Source organism: Thalassophryne amazonica, chromosome 5 (assembly GCF_902500255.1).
Source record: "Thalassophryne amazonica chromosome 5, fThaAma1.1, whole genome shotgun sequence".
Lineage (NCBI taxonomy): Eukaryota > Metazoa > Chordata > Actinopteri > Batrachoidiformes > Batrachoididae > Thalassophryne > Thalassophryne amazonica.
The window spans coordinates 46,095,468-46,120,065 of NC_047107.1; the positions used below are offsets into that span (position 1 = coordinate 46,095,468).

The following is a 24,598-nucleotide window of genomic DNA, read 5'->3' on the forward strand; positions in this document are numbered from 1 at the left end:
GATCTTGAATCATTCTCCACCCCACTGAGGGCGGAGCCTTTTTCACAGGAAATATGGGTGTGTTACATGGTGAATCTGGACATGGCACTATTACTCCTGCTGTTAATAAATCCTCTATTACTGGCCTGATTCCTTCAATTGCATCAGGTTTCAATGGATACTGTCTTACACATGGTCTGTATTCTGTTTTTGGCCTTATAACTACAGGTTGTGCATTTTTAATCAGTCCTACATCTGAAGGACCTGTTGTCCACAATCCTGACGGTACTGAAGAGAGAAGATCATCTTCTTCAGGACTCAACTGAAACACTCAGGATTGTGAAGTGGACACATCAATGTGTGTTCCAGCTGTCAGCACCAATGAGACATTAACTGGCACTTTATACAATTTAGTTGATGGACTGAACTCCGTTCGTGGTCCAACTCTGCTCCAATCAGAGGCTGACAAAGCTGTTATGACTGTCAGTCCCAATTCTTGCCATTCTGTCAAATATGGCTTACAAAGTGACATATGTAATGGCATACCTGTGAATTTCAATTTTGATACATCTTCAGTGGCGCCTGTTACTGTTATGACGGCTATTGAGTTGCCATCATGAATCAAATCGGTCATTGTCAGTTTCACAGGTGAAACATTTTTCAATTTAGTTTCATAGTCACCATCCGGACCTGGAGGATCTTTATGCCACATTGTGACATGCAGGTCAGGTGGTGACATCTGTTGTTCAGGATTTTTTAGTAGGGCTGTCGCTTGCAAGACGACATCTTTACCCCATCCTGCAGCATCTTCTTCTGAGATGTCAAATGTATAGTAATAGTGGAATGTGGGGTCAGCGCTTTCTTCTCTTACTATGTTAACGCCTCCTGTGCGTTCAACAACTAATTTCCCTTGTTCCACAATTATGGACAAGCCCAATGCAGTCAATCCGTCTCGTCCTAGGAGGTTAACTGGACATTGTGGCATGCTTAACACTGACATAGTACACGTCAGGCCAAATGGATCTGTCAACGTTATGGGTTTGGTGATAGGGACGTCTGATGTTTGTCCATTTGCAGAGCGAACCCTAAAGAGTTCGTTGCTTAATTGATGGACAGGTATGTTGTCATTACATGTGGTTCTACATGCTCCTGTATCACAAAGGAATGTCACTGGTCGTCCATTTACCAACAAAGTCACTTCTGGTTTTGGTACCGGATTTCCCAGCAAGGCACACAGATCCATATCGCAATCAGACTGCCTATATGATGTGGAATCATGGATTATGGATTCTAGTCATTGTGGATACTGTGGCTGAGGAGGATTATTCCGTTGTGGAATTCCTCCTGCTGCTCCCTCAGTAGGTGGATTCGGACAATTTCTATACATATGTCCCTCTCTTCCACAGTTCCAACAAATCAGGGGACCACGTGGTGGCCCTCCCTGTCTGGGCTGCTGTTGTGGTTGCCATGGTCCTTGACGTTGTGGCTGTCCACCTTGTCTATTTTGCCATGGCTTTTTGGGGCGTTTGCACTGCTTCTGCTGTCTTAAGTTACCCTGCTGGTAATATATTTCGTCATCTCCATGTGCTACATACACTCCTTTGTCGCTGTTTCTTGTCTTTTTCTGCTTTAAGACTTCTTCTGCATGACAGCAGTGTGTATGTGTGTCTTCCAATGTGCCTGTAGGCAATCCAATCCAATGTTTCTGTATCCAAGCTTTTATATCCTTATTGGAATGTTGGATCAGAGCGTTTTTCAATTGTTGTTCATACACAGGTGTTTCTGGCAATATGCCACTATGGACCCTAAACACATTCTCAAATCTGCACCTAAACTCTGTCCATGGCTCTCCTTCTTTCTGAGTTGTCCTGGTAATTTCAGTATAATTTATCTTTGGTCCTAACACTCCTTTTGCACGTGTAATCATAGCTTCCACTCTTGTTTTCAAGACTAGATCATCATGTGTCAGTGGTACGCCTTGTTGATCTGCAGGATTCCAGTCTCCGCGTACCTGACTCCATTTAGGGCCACATGCTTTCATCCACACCTGTTGGACTTCAGGTCCATTAAGGTGGTAAGATGTTCTAATGTTTTCTATATCCTGCATAAATCCCTCAATATCGACATGTGGCGATGGTATCATGTCGACTGCTGCTTTGATATCATCAGCATTCCATGTCCGATAAACGAGCATGGTTGGTAGCTGTCCTGCTGTTTCTGCACGAGGATTTGGTACTTCTATCATAGGATAGGCACCTCCCTGATCACTATGTTCCACCATGGGAGGGGCTGTAGGCACTTTTGCTTGACTGCGTGTTTGTGGTTTTTCTGGTTTTTCTCTTTTTACCTTAGGTTTTACTGCCAAATCATACTGTGGTGGCGGTACATCGTCATCCTCTGGTAGAGGAGATAAAGGTCTCTTTGCCACCGACGATCCAGCCGGCGGTGATTGTTGAGGCTGTTCTGGCTCTCTGTGCTGAATTATCACATCTTCTTCTGCCTTACCTACAGCTTTCTTTTTTCTTGCTTTCTCTAATCGTCGCTTCTCTGCTCCTTTCTGTCTGTTCTCTGCTTCCTCCTCCCAAAATGCCACTAAATCTGCCCCTACTTTCTGCATCTTTTTCTCATCACCTTTATGTTCCCGTTCTAACTCCTTCTTCAGCTTTTGTATGCTGATCAGGTTCAGTCGTCCGTCAAAGTCATGTTTATTTATCCAGGTCTCCAATTTCTTTGTTGCTTTTGGATTTTTTGCCTCCATAACTTTCCAGTCGTCAGTTGATAAATTTTCCTTATTTTTAGACGTCTTACCCCCCATTTTTATTATCCCTTGTTATAATTTGGACTTCAGACGGGGGCACACCTAGGGTGTTCTAAATCTGAAGTTTTCACACTTTCTTTGGACGTGACAATTAATTTGCCGTCGTGTGGTTGATTCCTTTCACCTCCCCGTAGGAAGCGGAATCACTTGCCTCTGCTTCCACACGCACGGTTGTCACTAACGTTGTCCAAAGTATTACACTTTCACACAGTTATTTACACTTGCGCAAAACACTATTTACACATAGAAACACTCCTAATAATCGTACGCGTATTCTTATGTCAGGGGAGCTCGCCCTCCCGTGAAATTTAACTAATGTCCTGCCTTAGGGGACTCCGCCGTCCCTGCCAAATTTAACTACCTTTTTACAGTGCACATATTTCTACCCGGGATTTACTTTACGTATTAAAACAGAGGAGTCCGTATCCTCCTTCCGGAATTTAACTACTTGCGTCCCTCGCAACCGTAGAGGAGTCCGCCCTCCTTACAGAGTTTAACTGTGTTCCATTAACAGACGATTCTGTATCATCGCTTACGGAGTTTAACTGTTTTATGTGATCACTTTTATCCCCTACCGGTACGCGTATATAAACAGAGGAGTCCGCACCCTCCTTACAGAGTTTAACTGCTTTGCATTAACAGACGATTCTGTATCATCGCTTGCGGAATTTAACTGTTTATGTGATCTGATCACCACTCACTCAGTACTGTTTACAAAGAAATTTTACTCACTGACTCGACTTCCTGTCTGTCTTCTTCGGGAAAATCTCGTCAACCAGACGATGCCAACGGTGGTCGACAATTGCAGACACGATCAATCGATCGATCAGACCTTGGCCAAGGATTTACGTCTGGACTTGACGACCTCCGCCGGACACCTCCGGTGTTGTTGAGATCCCGGACGTAGCCCCCAGTCAATGTTGGGTATTTTCTCCTCCAAACATTTTTTAAAACCTTTAACAAGACAAACAGAGTCAAGAAACACCAGTGAGACAGAAAATCAAATATTACGCGCGGAGTGCGGCCAGGCTGTACACCAAGGCTACACTAAAGTCTGGCCTGCTTTTCCGCTCTTTTTATTAAGAGACGCCCTCATCACATAAACAAGAAACTTGTCCTAAGGGTGGGGGTAATGACGCAAGACAAGTTTCTTCCCATAACATAAACGCATACGTCAAGTGCAGCTGTAAGGAAGAACACTTCAGGTCAGCACATCTCGTTCGTCTGTTGCAGGTATCAGCTGTTCTGCATCTGCCTGAAGTGTCCTGTCTTCCACACTCCTTCACACTAAACACCACATCACAATAGTCAAAACGTTCTCTTGCTCCCAGTCGTTAGAGGCTGCGAAAACAAAGTTATGTTATAACAATAAGTACATCCAGTCCTTCATTCCCAGCTCAGATTGACCCCAGAGTGCTAAAACAAAATTGAATTCTCAGGATTGCATTAAGACAGGTGCAAAACAGCACATCTCCGTTCTCATGAGAAAGAAGACAAAGCTAAAACAAGGTTGAATAACACGTACGTTCTCAGGGTGAAGTGCAAAACAGCACAACACCGTTCTCATGAGAAAGAAGACAAATGTACAAACGTTTAACAGTGATAACATATATACAAAATCTTTAACAACGGCACCACAAGTCACGTTTTTTTTTCCGACTCGTCATGTCGCCACTGTCTAATAAAGGCACTCTACCCTAGCACTGCCTTGCTGCAGGGCTACATTACATTTCACTAGGTGTATCTAGGTAACTGGTAACTGAGGGTATGGCTGTCACCAAATGCAGTAACTTTGCTAATTCTCTCTCTCTCTGTCTGTCTCTTTCACACACACAGTATCACCTATCATCGGATGACAGTAAGAATGTATTTAACGATCACGGCGTGCACCTGCTGTAAACTGTTCAGGCAGCAGTTCACATCATGATGTTGTTCTTGTTAGTCCATACAGGAGCATGTCTAATGTATCTGAAGCATGTTAAGGCTTTAAATTTCAATTTCAATTTTTCAATTTATTTTCGTTTATATAGCGCCAAATCACAACAGAGTTGTCTCAAAGTGCCTCACACAGGTAAGGTCTAACCTTACCTTTAAAACGAACTGCTTGATGAAGCTGATGAAGTTGTTCTGCTGATGCTGTTAAACACTGGCTTCTTGTTCTGAATTCAGCCTGTGAGACTAGCTTCAATTAAACGCTTCGATTCAAAGCTTTGAATAATCCAGAGGGTTTTAGCTGCAATCTTTGCTTTGATTTGTGATATTCCACGTTGATGTCTAATGTCATCAATCAACCACTAGGTATCATAGCTTAATTAGTCCCCAGTTGGCTTCTTGTTTTAAATTCAGCCAGCGAAACGTTTCCATTCAAAGCTTCAAAGTGCACTTCAAGATTCCAAAGAGACAATTGCACTGATCTTTGCTTTGCCTCGAATTATGTGTGATGATCGCAAAAGCACGCAGATGAAATAAGAGATAGCTGGATGTAGTACTTGGAAAAGAAAAGCTGTGGTAGTTATCAGCGTGCCAATAATTTTTCCAGCCAGAGTGATGGCAGGTGAGTGAAACGCCTACATGGGGCATGAGTGATTTATCCAATTTCCAATAAAATTAGATCAAGAGACATGAAAAATTAGGCCAATTGGTCTGGGATGCAGAGAGCTGAAGAACAATTTGATGCACAAATAAAAACTCAGCCTCAGGTTATGATTGTGAAAAGTTTATGACCTTCCATCAACTTTCATATGACTGACAATCCCACCAGGAAGTTGGCTTTACTCTCATTTACAGGGAAACTTTGCTAGTTTAGTCATATTTTTCTCTTTTTTTATTATTATTATTATTATTATTGTATTCTTCTCTGTGAAGCTCCCAATGCAGTTCAGGAGTACAAATGTCACAAAACTGTCGTAAAAAGTCACTGCCGGCCTTCCCCCTCCCCTCTTCCCCATGTTTACAATGGAGCCGGCAAACACAATCTGTGGAGTCATGTCTACTGAGGTGGGTAATTATCACAGTATCATATAATACATTTTAAGATGGTGTACATTTCTGTTGTGTTAGCAAACATAAACTACAACATTAAGAGGAATCAACAAGGGGCTCGTAAATCGTTATCGTTACTATTCATGTTTATTAGCTTACCTTAGCCTAACTCAATGTAATTGTGATTTTTAGGCAATATTATCGTAACATCACGTCTACTGAGGTGGGTAATTCTCAGAGTATCATATAATACATTTTTAGATGGTGTACATTTCTGTTGTGTTAGCAAACATAAACTACAACATTAAGAGGAATCGACAAGGGGCTCATAAACATTACTACTTATGTTTATTAGCTTACCTTAGCCTAACTCAATGTAATTGTAATTTTTAGGCAATATTTTCGTAACGTAAGCTCCTGTTGCATTCTTTTATAATGTTGATGGGTTATAGGTTAGAGTGAGTGTGTTTTACCTTTGGTTGTTGAATAAATAAAGATCAGAGTAGTTGATGAACATAAGGATAAAGAATTTGCACCTGTACATTTAGCATCATAATTTTTTTATTAGATTGGCATCTGGTAGTAGAGCTTAATCCTTCTTATTACTTACCCATTAATGACATTTTAAGCACAGTCTAGCAGGCATTTTCAGTTATTAGTAGGTATTTATATTTATAAATACCTACTAATGTTGTACTTTTTCTGGTGTTATACACATTTTAACTTATCGCGATTTACTATGTGTGCTTGAACTGCTAATGTGCTTTAATCTTTTTTTAAATGTTGCCATAATTGTTCATTTATCTTGTATTCCACTGTTATTGATTGTATGCTTGATTTTTTTTTTTTTTTTTTTTTTTTTTTTTTTTTTTTGGACCACAATGGAAATAAGTGTTTTCACTTTATTGTGAAATCCATGTACTATTTGATGCACATACTTTGATATGTGTATTAAGTTGTACTAAACAAATCAATCAAATTCATGTTGGCTAAACAACATACTGACAAAAGGTTGAGTCTATGATAATATTGCAGGAACCAACAAAGGGAGGTGATGGTCTAGTGGTTAAGCATTGGGCTTGAGACCAGAGGATCCTCGGTTCAAATCCCTGCCTGACCAGAAAATCACTAAGGGCCCTTGGGCAAGGTCCTTAATCCCCTAGTTGCTCCCAGTATGTAGTGAGCACCTTGTATGGCCGTACCCTCATACTGGGGTGAATGTGAGTGTTTGATGCAGATGGAAAAGTGCTATATAAATGCTGTCCATTTACCATTCATCAACTTCAAGCTCGTCTGAGTTTACTGCTCACAACATAGGCACGAGAAGTGGTAGAATACCAAAAACTCCACAGACAAGAGATCAGAGGTCAGGCATGATGGCCAGAGGAGGCTGCAGGTAGGGTCAGCATACAGCTGAGATGAAGGTTTGTTTATTATCAGAAAACACAAGGAGATGTGAGATACATTTGACTTTCCCTCAAAGACAAAAACAATACAGCAGGAAAAACTTCATTCTCTGGAGCCTGGCTAGAAGAACTTGCTCCTAGAAAAACTTCTCAACAGGACACCAGGAGTCCTGTTTGATGTGCTGTCTTTCCTGGAGGCACCTGTGCACTCTGACCCAGATACAGCTGCACTCCACTAGTGCAGTAGTGTTAATTACAGAGAGATGGAGAGGACGTGCTAGGCTTCTGGGGCTGTGAATGGAGAAATTGTGCATAGTGCAACTTTTATCTGTTGCACCACCATTCAGCCACAGAAGCCTATAACTTCAAAGTTGTCATGGGTGTCTTGTTGGGTTTCCTCACTCAACTCCTCCTTGCACGGTCACATTTACCATACAGTACCATAGTGTTCGTATTTGTTAAAGACTGACATAAATGATTTTCAAGTCAAATTCAGTGAATTGGGAATGTTCATGTATCCATCCCCTGATTTGTCTCAAGACATCTGAATGTAAAAGTGATGATTTACTGTAACTAGAGTCACTTGATTGAGGAGAGTAACATTTACATAATTTAACCACATACAGCAAGACATTCAGGTACAGGTACTATGAAAATAAATTAAGCTATCAGATTTACATAAATTTACAATTTATGATGATTTATTTAATTTAAAGTCTGACTTTTGATGACAATCACGTGCGTGACATTTTGAAATTCTTCGTTGCTGGTTTCGGCTTTATTATGGATTAATTTGACCCTAAAGCTTTTCTTTCTGCAATCACCTCCTCTAATTCAAAGGTAAGCTGTACAGTTTCATCTTTTTCAGAGTCCGCGTTGTAAATGTGCAGACTTTTCTGATCCATTTGTAATTGGCATGCGCACTGCAAAAACTATTAAGGGCCCCTTCACACATAGTACAAATGTGGTCGAATTGCACATGAAGCAGGAATCGTATGCAATATGTGCAAAATCGTAGCTACCTCCAGTGCCTCATACACCTGCTGCTACAACTATTTGCGCACACCAGTGGCTGAAAGACAGAGTGCGCCCTGTGAGAGCCCATTTGATCTGTCTCTGCACTTTATCCCATGTTAGCAAAAAATCTGTTCTACAGAATCCTTTATATACAGTGTTTATTACATAGAAAACAATACAAAAACTTTTGGACTTAGCTGGATTTACATGCAGACAGATTAATAGCGAACGGTATTTTGAAACCAAGATAGCACCACAAGTGATGTGACTGTTTTTTTTTTTTTTGGACTTGTCATGTCGTTACTCTCTTAATCAAAGGACTCTAACTGTAACTTTATCAGAGGGTGCTCATAATTGTGTCCAGTATACATTTTATGTCAGGTTTTTTGGTTTCCGTTTATGAAAGAATTTTGTTTTGTTCTAGTTGCTAAATAAATTTTGACATTTAAAAAAAAAATTGATTAAACAAATTTGCTTTGTTTACATTTATTTCTGATCATATATTAAAATGTGTACTTAAAATATGGGAGTACCAACAATGTTGTCCACATGTGTACTGGTGAGCTCATCCATGTATTCCTGAAATGATAAAAAACATTTTTGAACCCGGCTGTTTTGAACTCTTTGTTGTTCTGGGAAAACCTTAGATAGCCTTAGAGGACTTGGGGGGGTTTAATATCAAAGACAGCTTCATCCACACTCATTTCCAAAAACTGGTGTGTTTTGGCACTGACACAAAGGTGTACATTGGTATTATAAAATACACCACATCAACATTATATAATTTCTTGCTCAAAACTTTTCTTGTGATTCTATTTTTTTTTTCCCCTGTCTGCATATAGTAATGGTAAATACCATACTGGCAGAACCATTTATGAACATTAATACACATATATGCAATTTATTCTTACAGGACAGAAGGTATGTACGAGGGCTGTCCATAAAGTATAGGTCCTTTTTATTTTTTTCAAAAACTATATGGATTTCATTCATATGTTTTTACGTCAGACATGCATGAACCCTCGTGCGCATGCGTGAGTTTTTCCACGCCTGTCGGTGACGTCATTCGCCTGTGAGCACTCCTTGTGGGAGGAGTCGTCCAGCCCCTCGTCGGAATTCCTTTGTCTGAGAAGTTGCTGAGAGACTGGCGCTTTGTTTGATCAAACTTTTTTCTAAACCTGTGAGACACATCGAAGTGGACATGGTTCGAAAAATTAAGCTGGTTTTCAGTGAAAATTTTAACAGCTGATGAGAGATTTTGAGGTGACACTGTCGCTTTAAGGACTTCCCACGGTGCGAGACGTCGCGCTGCGCTCTCAGGCGGCATCATCAGCCTGTTTCAAGCTGAAAACCTCCACATTTCAGGCTCTATTGATCCAGGACGTCGTGAGAGAACAGAGAAGTTTCAGAAGAAGTCGGTTTCAGCATTTTATCCGGATATTCCACTGTTAAAGGAGAGTTTTTTAATGAAAGACGTGCGGACGGGTCCGCGCGTCGGGACGCAGCCGGCGCGGAGCGGCGGCACAGGAAAAACACCTCCGTGTTGATAACCATTTGTAAAATCCAGGCGGCTTTTGATGGCTTTCAGTGGAGTGAGTATATGAGAAATTGTTTAACAGCTGGACATGTTCCAACTTGTCCTTAAGGCTTCCATCGGAGGTGTTTTTCCTGCGGCGGCTGCACGTCTTTCATTAAAAAAATCTCCTTTAACAGTGGAATATCGGGATAAAATGCTGAAACCGACTTCTTCTGAAACTTCTCTGTTCTCTCACGACGTCCTGGATCAATAGAGCCTGAAATGTGGAGGTTTTCAGCTTGAAACAGGCTGATGACGCCGCCTGAGAGCACTGTGCGACGTCTCGCACTGTGGGAAGTCCTTAAAGCGACAGTGTCACCTCAAAATCTCTCATCAGCCGTTAAAATTTTCACTGAAAACCAGCTTAATTTTTCAAACCATGTCCACTTCGATGTGTCTCACAGGTTTAGAAAAAATTTTGATCAAACAAAGCGCCAGTCTCTCAGCAACTTCTCAGACAAAGGAATTCCGACGAGGGGCTGGACGACTCCTCCCACAAGGAGTGCTCACAGGCGAATGACGTCACCGACAGGCGTGGAAAAACTCACGCATGCGCACGAGGGTTCAAGCATGTCTGACGTAAAAACATGAATGAAATCCATATAGTTTTTGAAAAAAATAAAAAGGACCTATACTTTATGGACAGACCTCGTAGTGTGTGAGTGAATGTGGTGTGCGTGTGTGTGACCCCTATCCGCCCTTCCCAATCAGCCTACAAGATCCTACTCAAAGCCGACTGACAACTTCTATCAGGAGGGACCGACCACCAAAACAACACGAAGACAGACAAAAACGAAAGACAAGTGGTGAAAGCAATAACTGTGAAGTGAGACACAGAGGAGACGGGTCCTCAACATAAAACATGCCGGAACAAACCACCACACATGAACAAGCAGTGACAGCGACAGTCTGTTGTCTAGTTAATGAGCATTCATTCCCTAATCTAGGACACCAGCGTCTTGATCCCCTTGAGAGCACCCAAAACCAAATTGTGGTGTCGGCCACGAACACGTGAGCAGCCACACACAGAGAACCAGATCACAGCTATATATCCGATCACTACTGTGGCTGGTGTGTTGGGCCAAGATAAAAGTACAGAACCCTACCATAAGACACGGACCACTCTGGTGCATCGGAAGCCATACAGCCGACTGAAAGGGACAATGGAAAAAGGCCCAAGATGCAAGGCCCCAGGAGGAACCAGGCAAAAAAGGGAAGCAGAAGGGCACAGGGGCCAGAAAGGGCAGCCACCAGAGCCACCGGGGCAGCAACATGGACCAACAAGGGAGCAGCCCAACGGCGCCGGAACGCACCCCCAACACCCCCCCCCCCCCCCAACGGAGGCACAGGAAGTAACCCCACACCCGAGGGAAGCATGCAGGGCACCAGCAGGGCCCACCAAGAGCGGGGGGCCCAGAACCACACCACCCCGCCCACGGCAGCGGAGGGAGGAGCGAGCGGCGGCGGGGACGGGGGGCAAAGGAGCCACCGCAACTGAACCCAGAGTGCAGGCAGGGACCACAAGCACATGAGGGCGGGGTCCGGCCACTAGGAAAGAAGTGAGACCCACCCCTCGGGCCAGGAAGCACACGAGGCCCCCCGACACCCAAGACCCCCCCAAGCAGCCCACAGGACTCCCCAGACACCCCTAGCCTCCAAACCACCCCCACCCCTGATCCCACCCCGGAACCAAGCCCAAGGTCGGGAACTGCCTAAGCAAGAACGAGGCAACACCCCACCCCACGGAAACTGTGGCCCCCAAACCCACAGCAGCCATCCGCCCCCCTTGCCAGACTCCCGTGCCCCACCATCGCCCACCCCCCGAACGAACTGCAGGACCCCGGGCCTCACGAGTCCCAGAGCAGGGCTCCAAGACCACGGCAGAGCCGGCGAGGCAGACCCCCCCCACCCCAGGCCCCAAACCCCCACAGCCATCCAGTTTATGATTCCTGCTGTGCTCCATTGTTGCCGAGCTATAAATCATGCAGTATTATTGTCAAACGTTTAACACAATGCAGTAAAGGTATACCACCCAAAGAGCACATGTTAAAAGAAAAAAAATGCTCACAGCCAGGCTGCAGCTCCTCTGTGTTTTCTCCTCCTCAAGTTCTCTCATGATTGTGTTAAAGTCCCAATCGCCAACGAGAGGACATGTCCCACAGCCAGTATATAACTCCTCACGGAGGACATCTCAGCATCTCCTCATGGAGAACATCTCCACGTCCACTCATGTGCATGCAATCGCCAGCTGCAGGTCCACTGACACAGGAACAAAGATAAACTAGAAGAGAAATCAGAGCGTACACCTGCAGTGCTGCACAAGAAGAAAGATAAACTGGAAGAGAAATCGGAGCGCACACCTGCTCATTACAGCCTGGCTGCAGCTCCTTGGTGCTCTCACCTCCTCAAGCTTCTCCCCCCTGCTGCGTGCAACTGATGCAGACATTCCTGCATTATTAGATACGCAGCATATGCAACTGTATAAAGGCCCGGTGTTGCTGACTAAATGGTCCCCCTAAAAATCGGTCCCCCCGATGACACGGTTCATGATGCGATTCACGGTTTAACACCTCATTTCTGCTTCAAACTGCACTCCAGTCATCATCTATCTCAGTGACAGATATCTGAAGCTTTTGTACAACAATCATTTCCACATAAATTCAGCATTATTTCATCATAAAAGGCGGTGGAAGTGATCAGAGCGCCGGGGCTAAACGAGCTGCAAGCTGATGTATTCCTTGTGCGTCGAACATTTCAATGCGTCACGGAATTTTGACGAGTTTCTGCTTAAAACTGACTTTAGAGTGATTTAAGAGGTTTTACCTTTATCATCTGATGGTTAATAATCCCATTAATCCATTTGATCACTTTGGGTGAAGAGAGTCTGTCTCAGATGTGCTGCTGTGGTTCAAAATGATGCATGTGCAGATGCAAAAGGTGAACTGATTTTTAGGGGACGACCGTTTGATCTGCTACACCGGTGTGAAAGGGGCTTTACAAATAACATTGAGCATCAATAAATCCACCCCCCCAAAACAAAACAAAACAGAGAAAAGAATGCATCAGGTTTGTGGTCTTTCAGCTCACCACTCTGGGAAAGCCTGGCCGAGGTTGACGCTTGTGTGACTCCTCGCTTGTTCATGCGCTCTTTTTCTCTTTTTCATTCCTCGGATAGTGGTTTTCTTTTGTTTCTTTTTTTGCAGCTTTCCATGATGATGAGCATGTAAGACAAAAAGCTTTCATGGGTTTCTTCTTGTAGCTCAGTGGGGCGGGTGTGGTGCCATAAAGCAGTTCGTGTTTCTTGCGAGACCCGAGACTCTACCGCTGAAGTTACAAGGGCAGTTTTCTGCTATGAGACCCCTGGTGTTGGAGATACAGCACCCATTCTCCCCAAAACAAGTCATTTAACCATCAGAATTACTCCCAAACTGTAACATGAAGGGCAATAACTTACATTGTTCCCCTTCAAGTGACATGAAGTATTGAAACACATTTAATACATACTCACACTGACGGCACTGAGAACACCATACTTATTTCTTATTTATTAATTATGTTGTAGTATATTTCCTTTTCTCAGGATTTTGAGGGGGGGGGGGGGGTGCCCTAGCGCCCTCTTGTGATCAGCCACCCCTGCTTTTAAGGCTTCTGAGAAATGTCATGTTTTTGCACTTTTCTCCAAACATCACATAGAGACAAACCTGCAGTTATTTGGAAGAAAATGGCAGCTTTAATTTAGTGTGCAATCTGCATGTCTTATTTTCAATTAAGCCTTCACACCGCCTGTTGGTGTATCTTCTGTGACCTACAGGGCAGAAGATGTTGCCAAATGGTGGGTTTTGTAAAGCAGTTTTCTTAACCTTCTAATGAAGAAGGACAGATTATTGGTGTGCTTGCCTGCAGCGGTTGCTGTGATGTCATGTAAACAGCTTAACAATCTTACCTGACCACTGAAGTAGCTTTCTGTCACTGTTCCTGTCTCTTCTGGTCTCATCATACTTCTCCTCTGCTCTCTTCTAATTTTTGCCACATAGACTGACTGCATTCCTTACTATAACCCCCTTTTCTATCAACTGATTCGCAGCTTGTCCAAGACCTTTAAGTCTGACATTTCCGCTGTAGTTGTCCCTGGGGCTGATGGCTTGTAACTAGGGAGCAAAGCTGCTGTGTTTCAAACTGTTTAAGTTGCTCGTTTCTGTTTGAAGTGATAACAAAGGTATTTCAGCAACACTTACCAGTGTCTGCAGAATGAAAAGCATTTTCTGTCTGTACTCCTGCACAACTTTTTGTGTTGTTACAATATCAGCCACATTGTTGCTTGAGTTTTCACCGATGCCCTGAATTCAACCTCAAGCCCCGTGAGTGGTAATGAAATCACGTTCCTGTTTGACTATTCTGTGCCAGGCAATTAAAAACAAAATAGTCCCAGTACAAATTACTCAGCTGTAAAAATGCATGGATGATGTTTCACTAGGGTGTTCATCTTTAATTAATAATTTCATCAGTACTTTATTTTCGATGTCTTGAGACACCTGGAGGTTTTCATTCCAACCAGCAGATGATTCTACAGCCAGCAGATGAAATTTTGCAAAACAAGCCGAAATTTTCAGGATAACTTCAGAAACATGTAGAATCACATACTAAAAGTCCCTGAAAATCCCCCTTGTGACATTTTTAAAATCCAAGATGGCATCCAAAATGGCTGGAGTTTTTTTTCTTTTTTTTTTTGGGCATATTGTTGCTTCTAGAATGGTTAAGTCTACGTGGGATCCCTGCGGGTGCTCTGGCTTCCTTCCACATCCAAAGACATGCATGTTAGGTGAACTGGGAAGTTTAAATTGACCATAGGTGTGGGTGTGAATATGTTTGTCTGTGTATATGTGGCCCTGTGATAGACTGGCATCCTGTCCAGGGTGTACCTCACCACACGCCCTGTGACTGCTGGGCTAGGCTTCAGCATGACTCCCCACTCCAGTGACCCTTAATTGGAGTAAGTGAGCATAGAGAATGGATGGGTGGATGGAATGGTTAAGTTCCTGATTTAAGTGTCTAAATATATGTTTTAGGGCATGAGCAACTCTTTACCATGATTATGTGGGTTTAGAGTGAGGGAAACCTAGTTTGTGATGTGTCACAGAAATTTGTCCTCAGTGGCCACATTTCTGACATACCAACATCAATTTACTAATAAACTCTGACAGAACCTGTTTTTGTAGTAATTGTTGTGTGGTTTGTGTTGTGTTTTTCATGTCATGTATTCCTGTTGCACACAAATGACCCTTTTGGGACAAAGAATAAACTGAATTTGACCAGTCTGCTGTTGCCACCGTGTTGCATCAACAGAAAAACAGGATGGAACCCCTTTTTATGAAAATCTGCGAACAGATGGCACACAACACCACCTCCACCGAAACACTGAACACAGTGTTGAATAGCGTGTTTACATGGCGTCACAACTGCAGAATCTGAGTGGGATAACCATCACTGAAACTTGATTTGTTTTTGTTTTGTTTTGTTTTTTTTGTTTTTTTTTTGAGGAAAATGGCATAGTGGAGATGGGATTACAGGAAAGATCAGCACTGAGCCTTTTCTTGTTCGCAGTGGTGATGGACAGGTTGACAAATGAAATCAGACAGGAGTCTCTGTTGGCTATGATGTTTGCAGATGACATTGTGATCTGCCATGACCGTAGAGAGCACGTTAAAACTAGCCTGGAGATGTGCAAATACACTCTGGAGAGAAGGGGAATGAAAGTCAGTAGAAGCAAGACTGAGTACATGTGTATGAATGAGATTGAGCCTACTGGAATAGTGTGATTACAAGGAGTAGATGTGGTGAATGTAGATGAGTTTAAATACTTGGGGTCAACTATCGAAAGTAATGGAGAGCCTTGCACGGAGGAGAAGAACAGCATACAGGCAGGTTGGAGTGGGTGATGAAGTGTGGCAGGAGTGATTTTTGACAAAAGAACATATGCAAGAGTGAAGGGGAAATTTATAAGTCAGTAGTGAAACCATCTACAGTGAGGCAAATAAATAGAATATAAATAAGTTTTCAGACCTACAAAGAATGGAGAGGTCTGTAATTTTTATTGTAGGTACGCTTCAACTGTGAGAGACGGAATAAAAAAAATCACACTGTATGATTTTTAAATAATGAATTTGCATTTGTTGCATGATAAGTATTTGATCCCCTACCAACCAGCAAGAATTCTTGCTCTCACAGACCTGTTAGTTTGTCTTTAAGAAGCCCTGTATAAAAGGTTACCTATATAAAAGGCACCTCTTCACACACTCAATCAATCATACACCAACTTATTCACCATGACCAAGACCAAAGAGTTGTTTAAGGACACCAAGGACAAAATTGTAGACTTGCACAAGACTGGAATGAACATATCAGAAAACAGCACAGGCTGGACAATGGTATATAGGGAGAAGGATGCTGGAGAAGGATCCATTAGGCAGGATTAGAAGAGGGAGGCCAAAGAGGAGGTTTATGGATATGGTGAGGGAGGACATGCAGGCGGTCGAGTTGACAGAGGAAGAGTGGAATGGAAGTGCTTGACCTGCTCTGGGGACCCCTAAAAGGAGCATCCAAAAGAAAAGGAGGAAGGTATTTGTCAATTAAACATGGAATCATCCGCTTTACACCTCAGTCGGATGTGGATCCACAGGTTTACTAGTGGATCTAGTACCCCGGATCCACTGTAGCAGATCCACGTTGTGCCGAATTATTTTCCTTCGGCCATCTTACTTTGTTTTATTTTTGCTCGGCTCAGATGGTGAGCTGCTGTTATTGAAGCAAACACAGTAGAAATTGTTTCAGCCAATTATTTCAGCCAACATACAGGGCCGCCCAAGTTGACCGTCATTCACCTTTCCCAGCTGGCTGCAGCATTTCTAAGTGTCACCATGGAACCCACATACGTTAACCACAGTGTGAAAAGTAATGTAGAAGCAAATTACTGCTTGCTTTTTGCTGAAACTCTGAATGATATGACACATGTTCACAGCATACCAAGACAATCCCCCTGGCCCTCCAACAAAAGAGTACGGAGCAGTATGCATTTTGACGTCTGATTATAAAATGTGTATAACAACATAAATTTGCTGTAAGTGGATCTATGACATTGTTTGCTATTTTTAAGCTACAGCATAACCAAGATGTCCTGCTGGCAGAGATAAACAACCAGTTCACACCACAGATCACTGGTGCAGATACACATCATGCACAGTGCAGCATCAGCTCACCGTCTGAAGGGCCATATGACTGAAATGAACTAATACATAATCCTGCTTGATTGCACTAACCTGCATAAATAACGAGGCTTTCCTCACAAAACTGCTTGTTTGTTCATGTGTGCGCTGTAGTGCACTTGCTGTCATGAAGCTAATGCGATTTTAGGTACATATTTTATTGCAGATTCTTGTGGAATATCTAATCAAAACACTTCACAGCCAGAGATGGGGCGAAACAAGTCATGCAACTAACATATTTCACACAGATTATCTGTCACTGGAAAATGGTAGCTACAGGAATCATCTCAGGAGACACACAATAACAGATTATTACAGTGTGGTATTTATTGGGAATTAAATTCATAGCAACAAAACAAAAAAGAAAAAAAAACTTGTGAAAAGACATTTAAAAACAATAGAAGATGAATACAAACAACCACAATAAAATGCAAGACTTGTGCAACACCATCCATAATTTATATCATGCATGGTTCTTCTGATTGACAGCCAAAATAACTGAAAATATGTTCACTTTTCTCCTGTGAAATTTATATTTTCAGTGTCATTGCTAGATAGCAGGCCCTAAAGTTTGTTTTTGATCATCTTACTTTGTATCCAGTATAACCGTCTGTCGAATCAGTGTGTCTTTCGAGAAAAGGGTTATTTTCAGTTTGCTTGAGATGTCATGCTGCTTGGAAAACATTTTTCAGTTATCCCATCACTGACACACTACAATATAAAATTAAACACTAATTGTAATATATATTTGACATTCATGCTATACAAATAAGACTTGTTTATAATTCTCTTGACTTTTATAGCAGACAGCAATAAAATATTGCAGAATATTTGTTATTGTTTTGCTGTGAGAAAGAAGAAATGTTCCATCTGTGTGCTCACATGCAAAAAACCCAGCATTAATTTGTATGATAATTTATTTTTATGCACCCACACTCACTCAGTGGATACTTTATTAGGTACACCTTGTTAGTACCAGGTTGGACACGCATTTGCCTTCAGAGCTGCCTTAATTCTTTCTGGCATAGATTGAACAAGGTGTTGGAAACAGTCCTCAGAGATGTTGGTCCATATTGAGACGATGGCATCATGCCATATGTATATATATATTAACTGGTACTCATGGTGCTTGTGCGTGCTAAAAATAAATTATGCGTAGCAGAAAACACAAGGGAAGCACTTCATCAGAGGAAAGCAATGACAGATTGTAGGAAAAGTGTTTCCTTCTGCTGTGTGTCAATGATGTATAGCACACATGAGCACAGTGACTACCAGTTATGTGCATCCATATATATATACGAGGTCTGTCAATAAAGTATAGGTCCTTTTTATTTTTTTCAAAAACTATATGGATTTCATTCATATGTTTTTACGTCAGACATGCTTGAACCCTCGTGCGCATGCGTGAGTTTTTCCACGCCTGTCGGTGACGTCATTCGCCTGTGAGCACTCCTTGTGGGAGGAGTCGTCCAGCCCCTCGTCGGAATTCCTTTGTCTGAGAAGTTGCTGAGAGACTGGCGCTTTGTTTGATCAAAATTTTTTCTAAACCTGTGAGACACATCGAAGTGGACACGGTTCGAAAAATTAAGCTGGTTTTCAGTGAAAATTTTAACGGCTGATGAGAGATTTTGAGGTGATACTGTCGCTTTAAGGACTTCCCACAGTGCGAGACGTCGCGCAGCGCTCTCAGGCGCCGTCGTCAGCCTGTTTCAAGCTGAAAACCTCCACATTTCAGGCTCTGTTGATCCAGGACGTCGTGAGAGAACAGAGAAGTTTCAGAAGAAGTCGGTTTCAGCATTTTATACGGATATTCCACTGTTAAAGGAGTTTTTTTAATGAAAGACGTGCGGGCGGATTGCAGCGTCGGCTCGCAGCCGCCGCGACGCTCCGCCACAGGAAAAACACCTCTGTTGGAAGCCTTAAGGACAAGTTGGAACATGTCCAGCTGTTAAACAATTTCTCATATACTCACTCCACTGAAAGCCATCAAAAGCCGCCTGGATTTTACAAATGGTTATCAACACGGAGGTGTTTTTCCACACCACGCCGGCTGCGTCCCGACACGCGGACCCGTTCGCACGTCTTTCATAAAAAAAATCTCCTTTAACAGTGGAATATCCGGATAAAATGCTGAAACCGACTTCTTCTGAAACTTCTCTGTTCTCTCACGATGTCCTGGATCAACAGAGTCTGAAATGTGGAGGTTTTCAACTTGAAACAGGCTGACGACTGCGCCTGGGACCGCTGCGCGACGTCTCGCACCGTGGGAAGTCCTTAAAGCGACAGTATCACCTCAAAATCTCTCATCAGCCGTTAAAATTTTCACTGAAAACCAGCTTAATTTTTCGAACCGTGTCCACTTCGATGTGTCTCACAGGTTTAGAAAAATTTTTGATCAAACAAAGCGCCAGTCTCTCAACAACTTCTCAGACAAAGGAATTCCGACGAGGGGCTGGACGACTCCTCCCACAAGGAGTGCTCACAGGCGGATGACGTCACCGACAGGCGTGGAAAAACTCACGCATGCGCACGAGGGTTCAAGCATGTCTGACGTAAAAACATATGAATGAAATCCATATAGTTTTTGAAAAAAATAAAAAGGACCTATACTTTATTGACAGCCCTCGTATATATATATATATATATATATATAGAGAGAGAGAGAGAGAGAGAGAGAGAGAGAGAGAGAGAGAGAGAGAAACAGTTAGAAGAACAGTTGTGGTTATGAAACGCTCATCAACCAACGTTTCTTGTATCTGCTCCATTGGGCAGCAGTCTCGTTTGAGGGTGGGCGCTAAAGGGTAAAATATGACTCATATGACGCAATTTTTCTACATGCAGGGACACCCCTCGTCTGTCCCCATCAGAAATATGGCACTTTCTCTGAGTTTTTGGGCAAATTACACAGTAAAGTTAAAATGCAAAGAAATGACGATGGTGACAATGTGGTGGGAAAGTGGACATGTGTTGCGGTTTGTTTATGACCCGGAGCTCAAACGTGTCAAGACGATTGTGCCGGTGAGAGACCACAGCTACTCTGGTTAGCTGTGGAGGCTAGCACTTACCAACACAATCTCTCCCATTTGCCTTGTCTTCCCTTCTCCACTGGGAACCGAAAAAACCCCTGCACTTTTCGTGACTGCTTCGGTGTAATTGCAGCCGAAAACAAAACAGTACCCCATTTTTCCATGTGTAGTGATGCCGTTTGTGGGGAGAGACTAATCCCTGGGCGAAGTGTGGGAGTGTCAGCACAAACCATTCAGAGGATGGGGGAAACCGTTTTAAACCAGCATGTCTTCAACCAGCACGTCTTAAATGGCACATCTTAAACCCAGCATGTCCGCTAGGTGGCAGCAATTATGCTTTTAAGTTTACCGAGCTGGCCTGAATGGTTTGTGCTGAAACTCCCACACTCCGCCCGGGGATTTGTCTCTCCCATGTCTGTGCAGGCTGTCCCCGGACACTTTTCGGTGACAAAATATCATCGGCAAAGTCATATAGAGCACAGAAACTGAAAATTCTCCCTGTTGCATTTACTTCTCAAGTGGCACAGCAACAACTTAGAATATCGTCCGACTATCCAACACTGCTTCTGGCTGCACACAACTTTGTATGCTTCAAAACTCTCAAGTTCCACAAGTTCAACATGAGAATCATTAAATATCCTAATGCGATTGTTCCATTTGTATTTAATTTCATTTGTTCTTGTTGTGGTTGAAAATCAAGCTCTTTGCTTCAAGAGAACTGGCAAACAGCTACTTCGGACTTCACACGGCTTTGTAAGCTTCAATATTTCCAACTTCCAAGAGTTCCACATGACAGTCATTAATCATCCATTTGCCACTGGTACATTTCTGTTTCTTTCTATCATTTGACCAAAAACGGTCAATAAGCCAGTAATCATAGACAATGCTAACAGCAGGCAGTGCTAACTACTTCAAAGATGTCCCTTTGAGATCACTAACTTGATGTCACGTCCTCTCCAAGTCTTCATGGTAACATTCTTTCAAAATCAACTTGTGTGGCTTTCTCGTGGACACATGTAGAAATGAAACATGGATTTCAGTCATTGTCAACAATGGGACCGGAAATTCAAGCGACTGAAAAAAATAAAATAAAGTATTAAAAAAATGCTGGATGATGATGATGCTGTAATGCATTCTGGGTCAATTTTGCCTGTATGCGATAGGAAGAATTTATAAGTGCAATGCTGTGAATGCAGTCAGTGAATTTTCCTCTTTTGCAAAACACACTACAGACTGGTTAAAAAAATCAAAAAAATGTAAAAAATGTTGAAAGAAAGTGCTTGCTTAATTTTTCTTAATGTGTAAAAATGTACCTTGTTCTAGCATTCACATTCTCCTGAGTGGCTGTTTGATTTATTAGCTTCAAGAAGCCGGTGCCCTGTGTGAAATCCCCTATAAGCAGGCAGAGAAATCAAGTAACACGTAGAAAATTCAATATATGTTCCCTACCAATGCATTCTAATGAGGATGAGGGCTTTCTAATTGCCTGCATGTCTGATTCAAATAAATTAATGCACCTTTTTGTTGTTGTTGTTTCTTGGCTCGTGCAGATATTAATGAATGTGAAAGGGACCCATGCAAGAACGGAGGCATTTGCACAGATCTGGTTGCCAACTATTCCTGTGAATGCCCAGGAGAGTACATGGGGAGGAACTGTCAATACAGTAAGTACTGATATCTGTTTTGTGTACAAACAGTATAACCATTGATTTTTATAAGTACACCTGCTTTAAGTGTTGGCACAGTTTGTGATATTTGCCAAGGAAAGCATGGGGGCTTTAACTCACAGCCATCACAGAAAGCTCCAAGCGTAATTGGTCATGTCTAACCAATGCAATTGTCACTTTCACACCCAACACCCATGCTGTTTAAGTTCCAAGTGTAATCGCACTTATTTTTTGCAATGGGGTACGGCACAGTGCTGATGCATTGCTATCATGTGGCAGCAGCAAGCAAATGCCACCACTCACAGAAAAATTTAACCCTAACTTTAAGATTTATGTAATTTTATTACATGACAAATTCCCTTTTACTTTTTTTTTAGATGATTTAATACAAACCTACCAAATAAACCTTACATGATGCATATTCATATTACCTATGCCATTCATCTTGTATAGGTAACATAATTATTATACAATTCAAACAATATACTTTATGTATTTTAAATAAATACTGTCATTATTATTGATTTAGAGTAATTATATTTTATTAATACTAAATACATAAAGCTGTGGATTATGCATTTCAAATAAATAGGACTTATTACAGTAATGAATATGCATTATGTAAGGTTTATTTGGTAGGTTTGTATTAAAATTATCTAAAAAAAGTAAATGGGAATTTGTCATGTAATAAAATTACATAAATCTTAAAGGTTATGGTTAAATATTTCTGTGAGTGTAGACCAGCAAAAACCTGGTCTAAAGTGAACTACACTGTTTTCTAGATATTTATAAGGTACAATGTCCAGTTAGCTTCACATAGGGAACACATGGGTACATATATAACATATAACATATATGTACATAAAACTTTATATGTACATAGGGTACATATAAAGTTACACATTAGCTTATCATACTACCATAAAATGAAATAAAAACAACACTTTAAAAAGATGAAATGCAAGTAAAAACTTACATTAACAAAACAAGACTTTAAAAACTGGTTTGAACCATATTTTTTTTTACACTGGTTTTCTTCCTCCCCTTGTTGGCTGGTGAACAGCATCAAGACAGGATTAACCTTGACACAGAATTTCTGGAGTTCAGGTGAAGAGAGATGGAGGACATGTTGCAAGAACGAGGCTATAAAAATGTATAACAACCTGTGTGTTGATACAAGTCATTGCAAACATTTCTCCAGAACAAAATTAAGCACATTTGTGATGCAGCAATTATTAATGTCATCCAACAAATGCATAAGTTAGGCTCCAGGCTCAAACATAGCTCTTGCAATCACAGAGGGTGTTGCTCCTGGGAGTGAAGAAGAAGAGCTTCATTATTTAACGTGGGTAGCCAACAAAAGCCAATCAGTGGCTTATTTTCAGAAAGGCCCACGGCACGTGTCTCTCGTTCCGCCCCACCGCATCTGTTCAAGGTGTCAGTTGGGAGCTTGGCTGCAATCGGGAAGCAAACCCAGATCACTGGCATCCCAGCCCAATGTGCAAACCATTATGCCACCATCTACCCACAGAGAAGCAAATACCCAAACCCCTCCACCCTGCCCAAAGAACCCTCGGTCTGTGTTTTAGATGTTATCACACTCACAACATTAGTACAATAGTGACTGCATTGAAGATCCACTATTGTAATAACAGGCACCAGTTTAATTAAAAAAAAAATTAAGCATAGTTATTTTCAGCAGTAACATACAAATAAATTATTAAAAAAAACTCATACATTGTGATTTCTGGATTTTTTTTTTTTTTTAGATTATGTCTCTCACAGTGGACATGCACCTAAGATGAAAATTGCAGACACCTCCATGATTTCTAAGTGGGAGAACTTGGAAAATCTCAGGGTGTTCAAATACTTATTTTCCTCACTGTATATATATATATACACACACATACATGCATACACATATGCATATATATATATATATATATATATATATATACACGATTGGGATCGAAAAGGAAATAAGAGCATCTTCTTTACAACATGTGAAATGGAGTTTGGATGTGGTAAGGTGACATTAGTGCAGGGATTTGTAAACGAGTTGTTATTGCACATGATTTGTGGACATATTAATATTGCACGTGACTTGTGGACATATTATTGCATGTAGTTATTTCACAGTGTTATTGTACAGCCTGACAGTAGCAGGGAGGAACGACCTGCGGTATTGTTCCTTCTTGTACTGAGGGTGCCTCAGTCTGTCACTGAATGAGCTGGTCAGCTCCACTACAGTCTGGTGCAGAGGGTGAGAGGGGTTGTTCATGATGGATTTGAGCTTGGTTAACACCCTTCTCTCAGCCACCTCCTCCAGGGAGTCCAGAGGACAGCCCAGGACAGAGCTGGACTTCCTGACCAGCTTGTTCAGTCTCTTTCTCTCCCACTCTGTGCTGCCCGGGGCCCAACAGACGACAGCATAGAGGAGAGCTGAGGCTACAACAGAGTCGTAGAAGGTCTTAAGCAGAGGCCTGCTCACTTCAAAGGATCTCAGTCTCCTCAGGAGGTGGAGGTGACTCTGGCCTTTTTTGTACAGGGTGTCTGTGTTGTGAGTCCAGTCCAGTTTGCTGTTGAGGTGAACACCCAGGTATTTGAAACTGTCCACAGTCTTTATGTCCTCCCCCTGGATGTTCACCGGTGGATGAGGTGGTGGTTTCCTCCTGAGGTTGATCACCATCTCCTTCGTCTTACTGGTGTTGACACACAAGTGGTTGCGCTCACACCAGTCCATGAAGTCTGTGATGACCGACTGGTACTCCAGCTCGTTCCCCTCAGACACGTGACCCACAATGGCGGAGTCATCAGAGAACTTCTGGAGGTGGCAGGTGTCTGAGTTGTAGGTGAAGTCCAAGGTGT

The 24,598-nt window shown here is 42.2% G+C and overlaps 1 protein-coding gene across 1 annotated transcript in view; it reads left to right on the forward strand.

Moving 5' to 3' along the window:
* Nucleotides 1-24,598, forward strand: part of LOC117510400 (EGF-like repeat and discoidin I-like domain-containing protein 3) — a 581,009-nt gene that overhangs the window by 364,964 nt on the left and 191,447 nt on the right. The window contains 1 exon segment of the mRNA XM_034170099.1: nt 21,614-21,727. Coding sequence (XP_034025990.1) covers nt 21,614-21,727 — 114 coding nt within the window.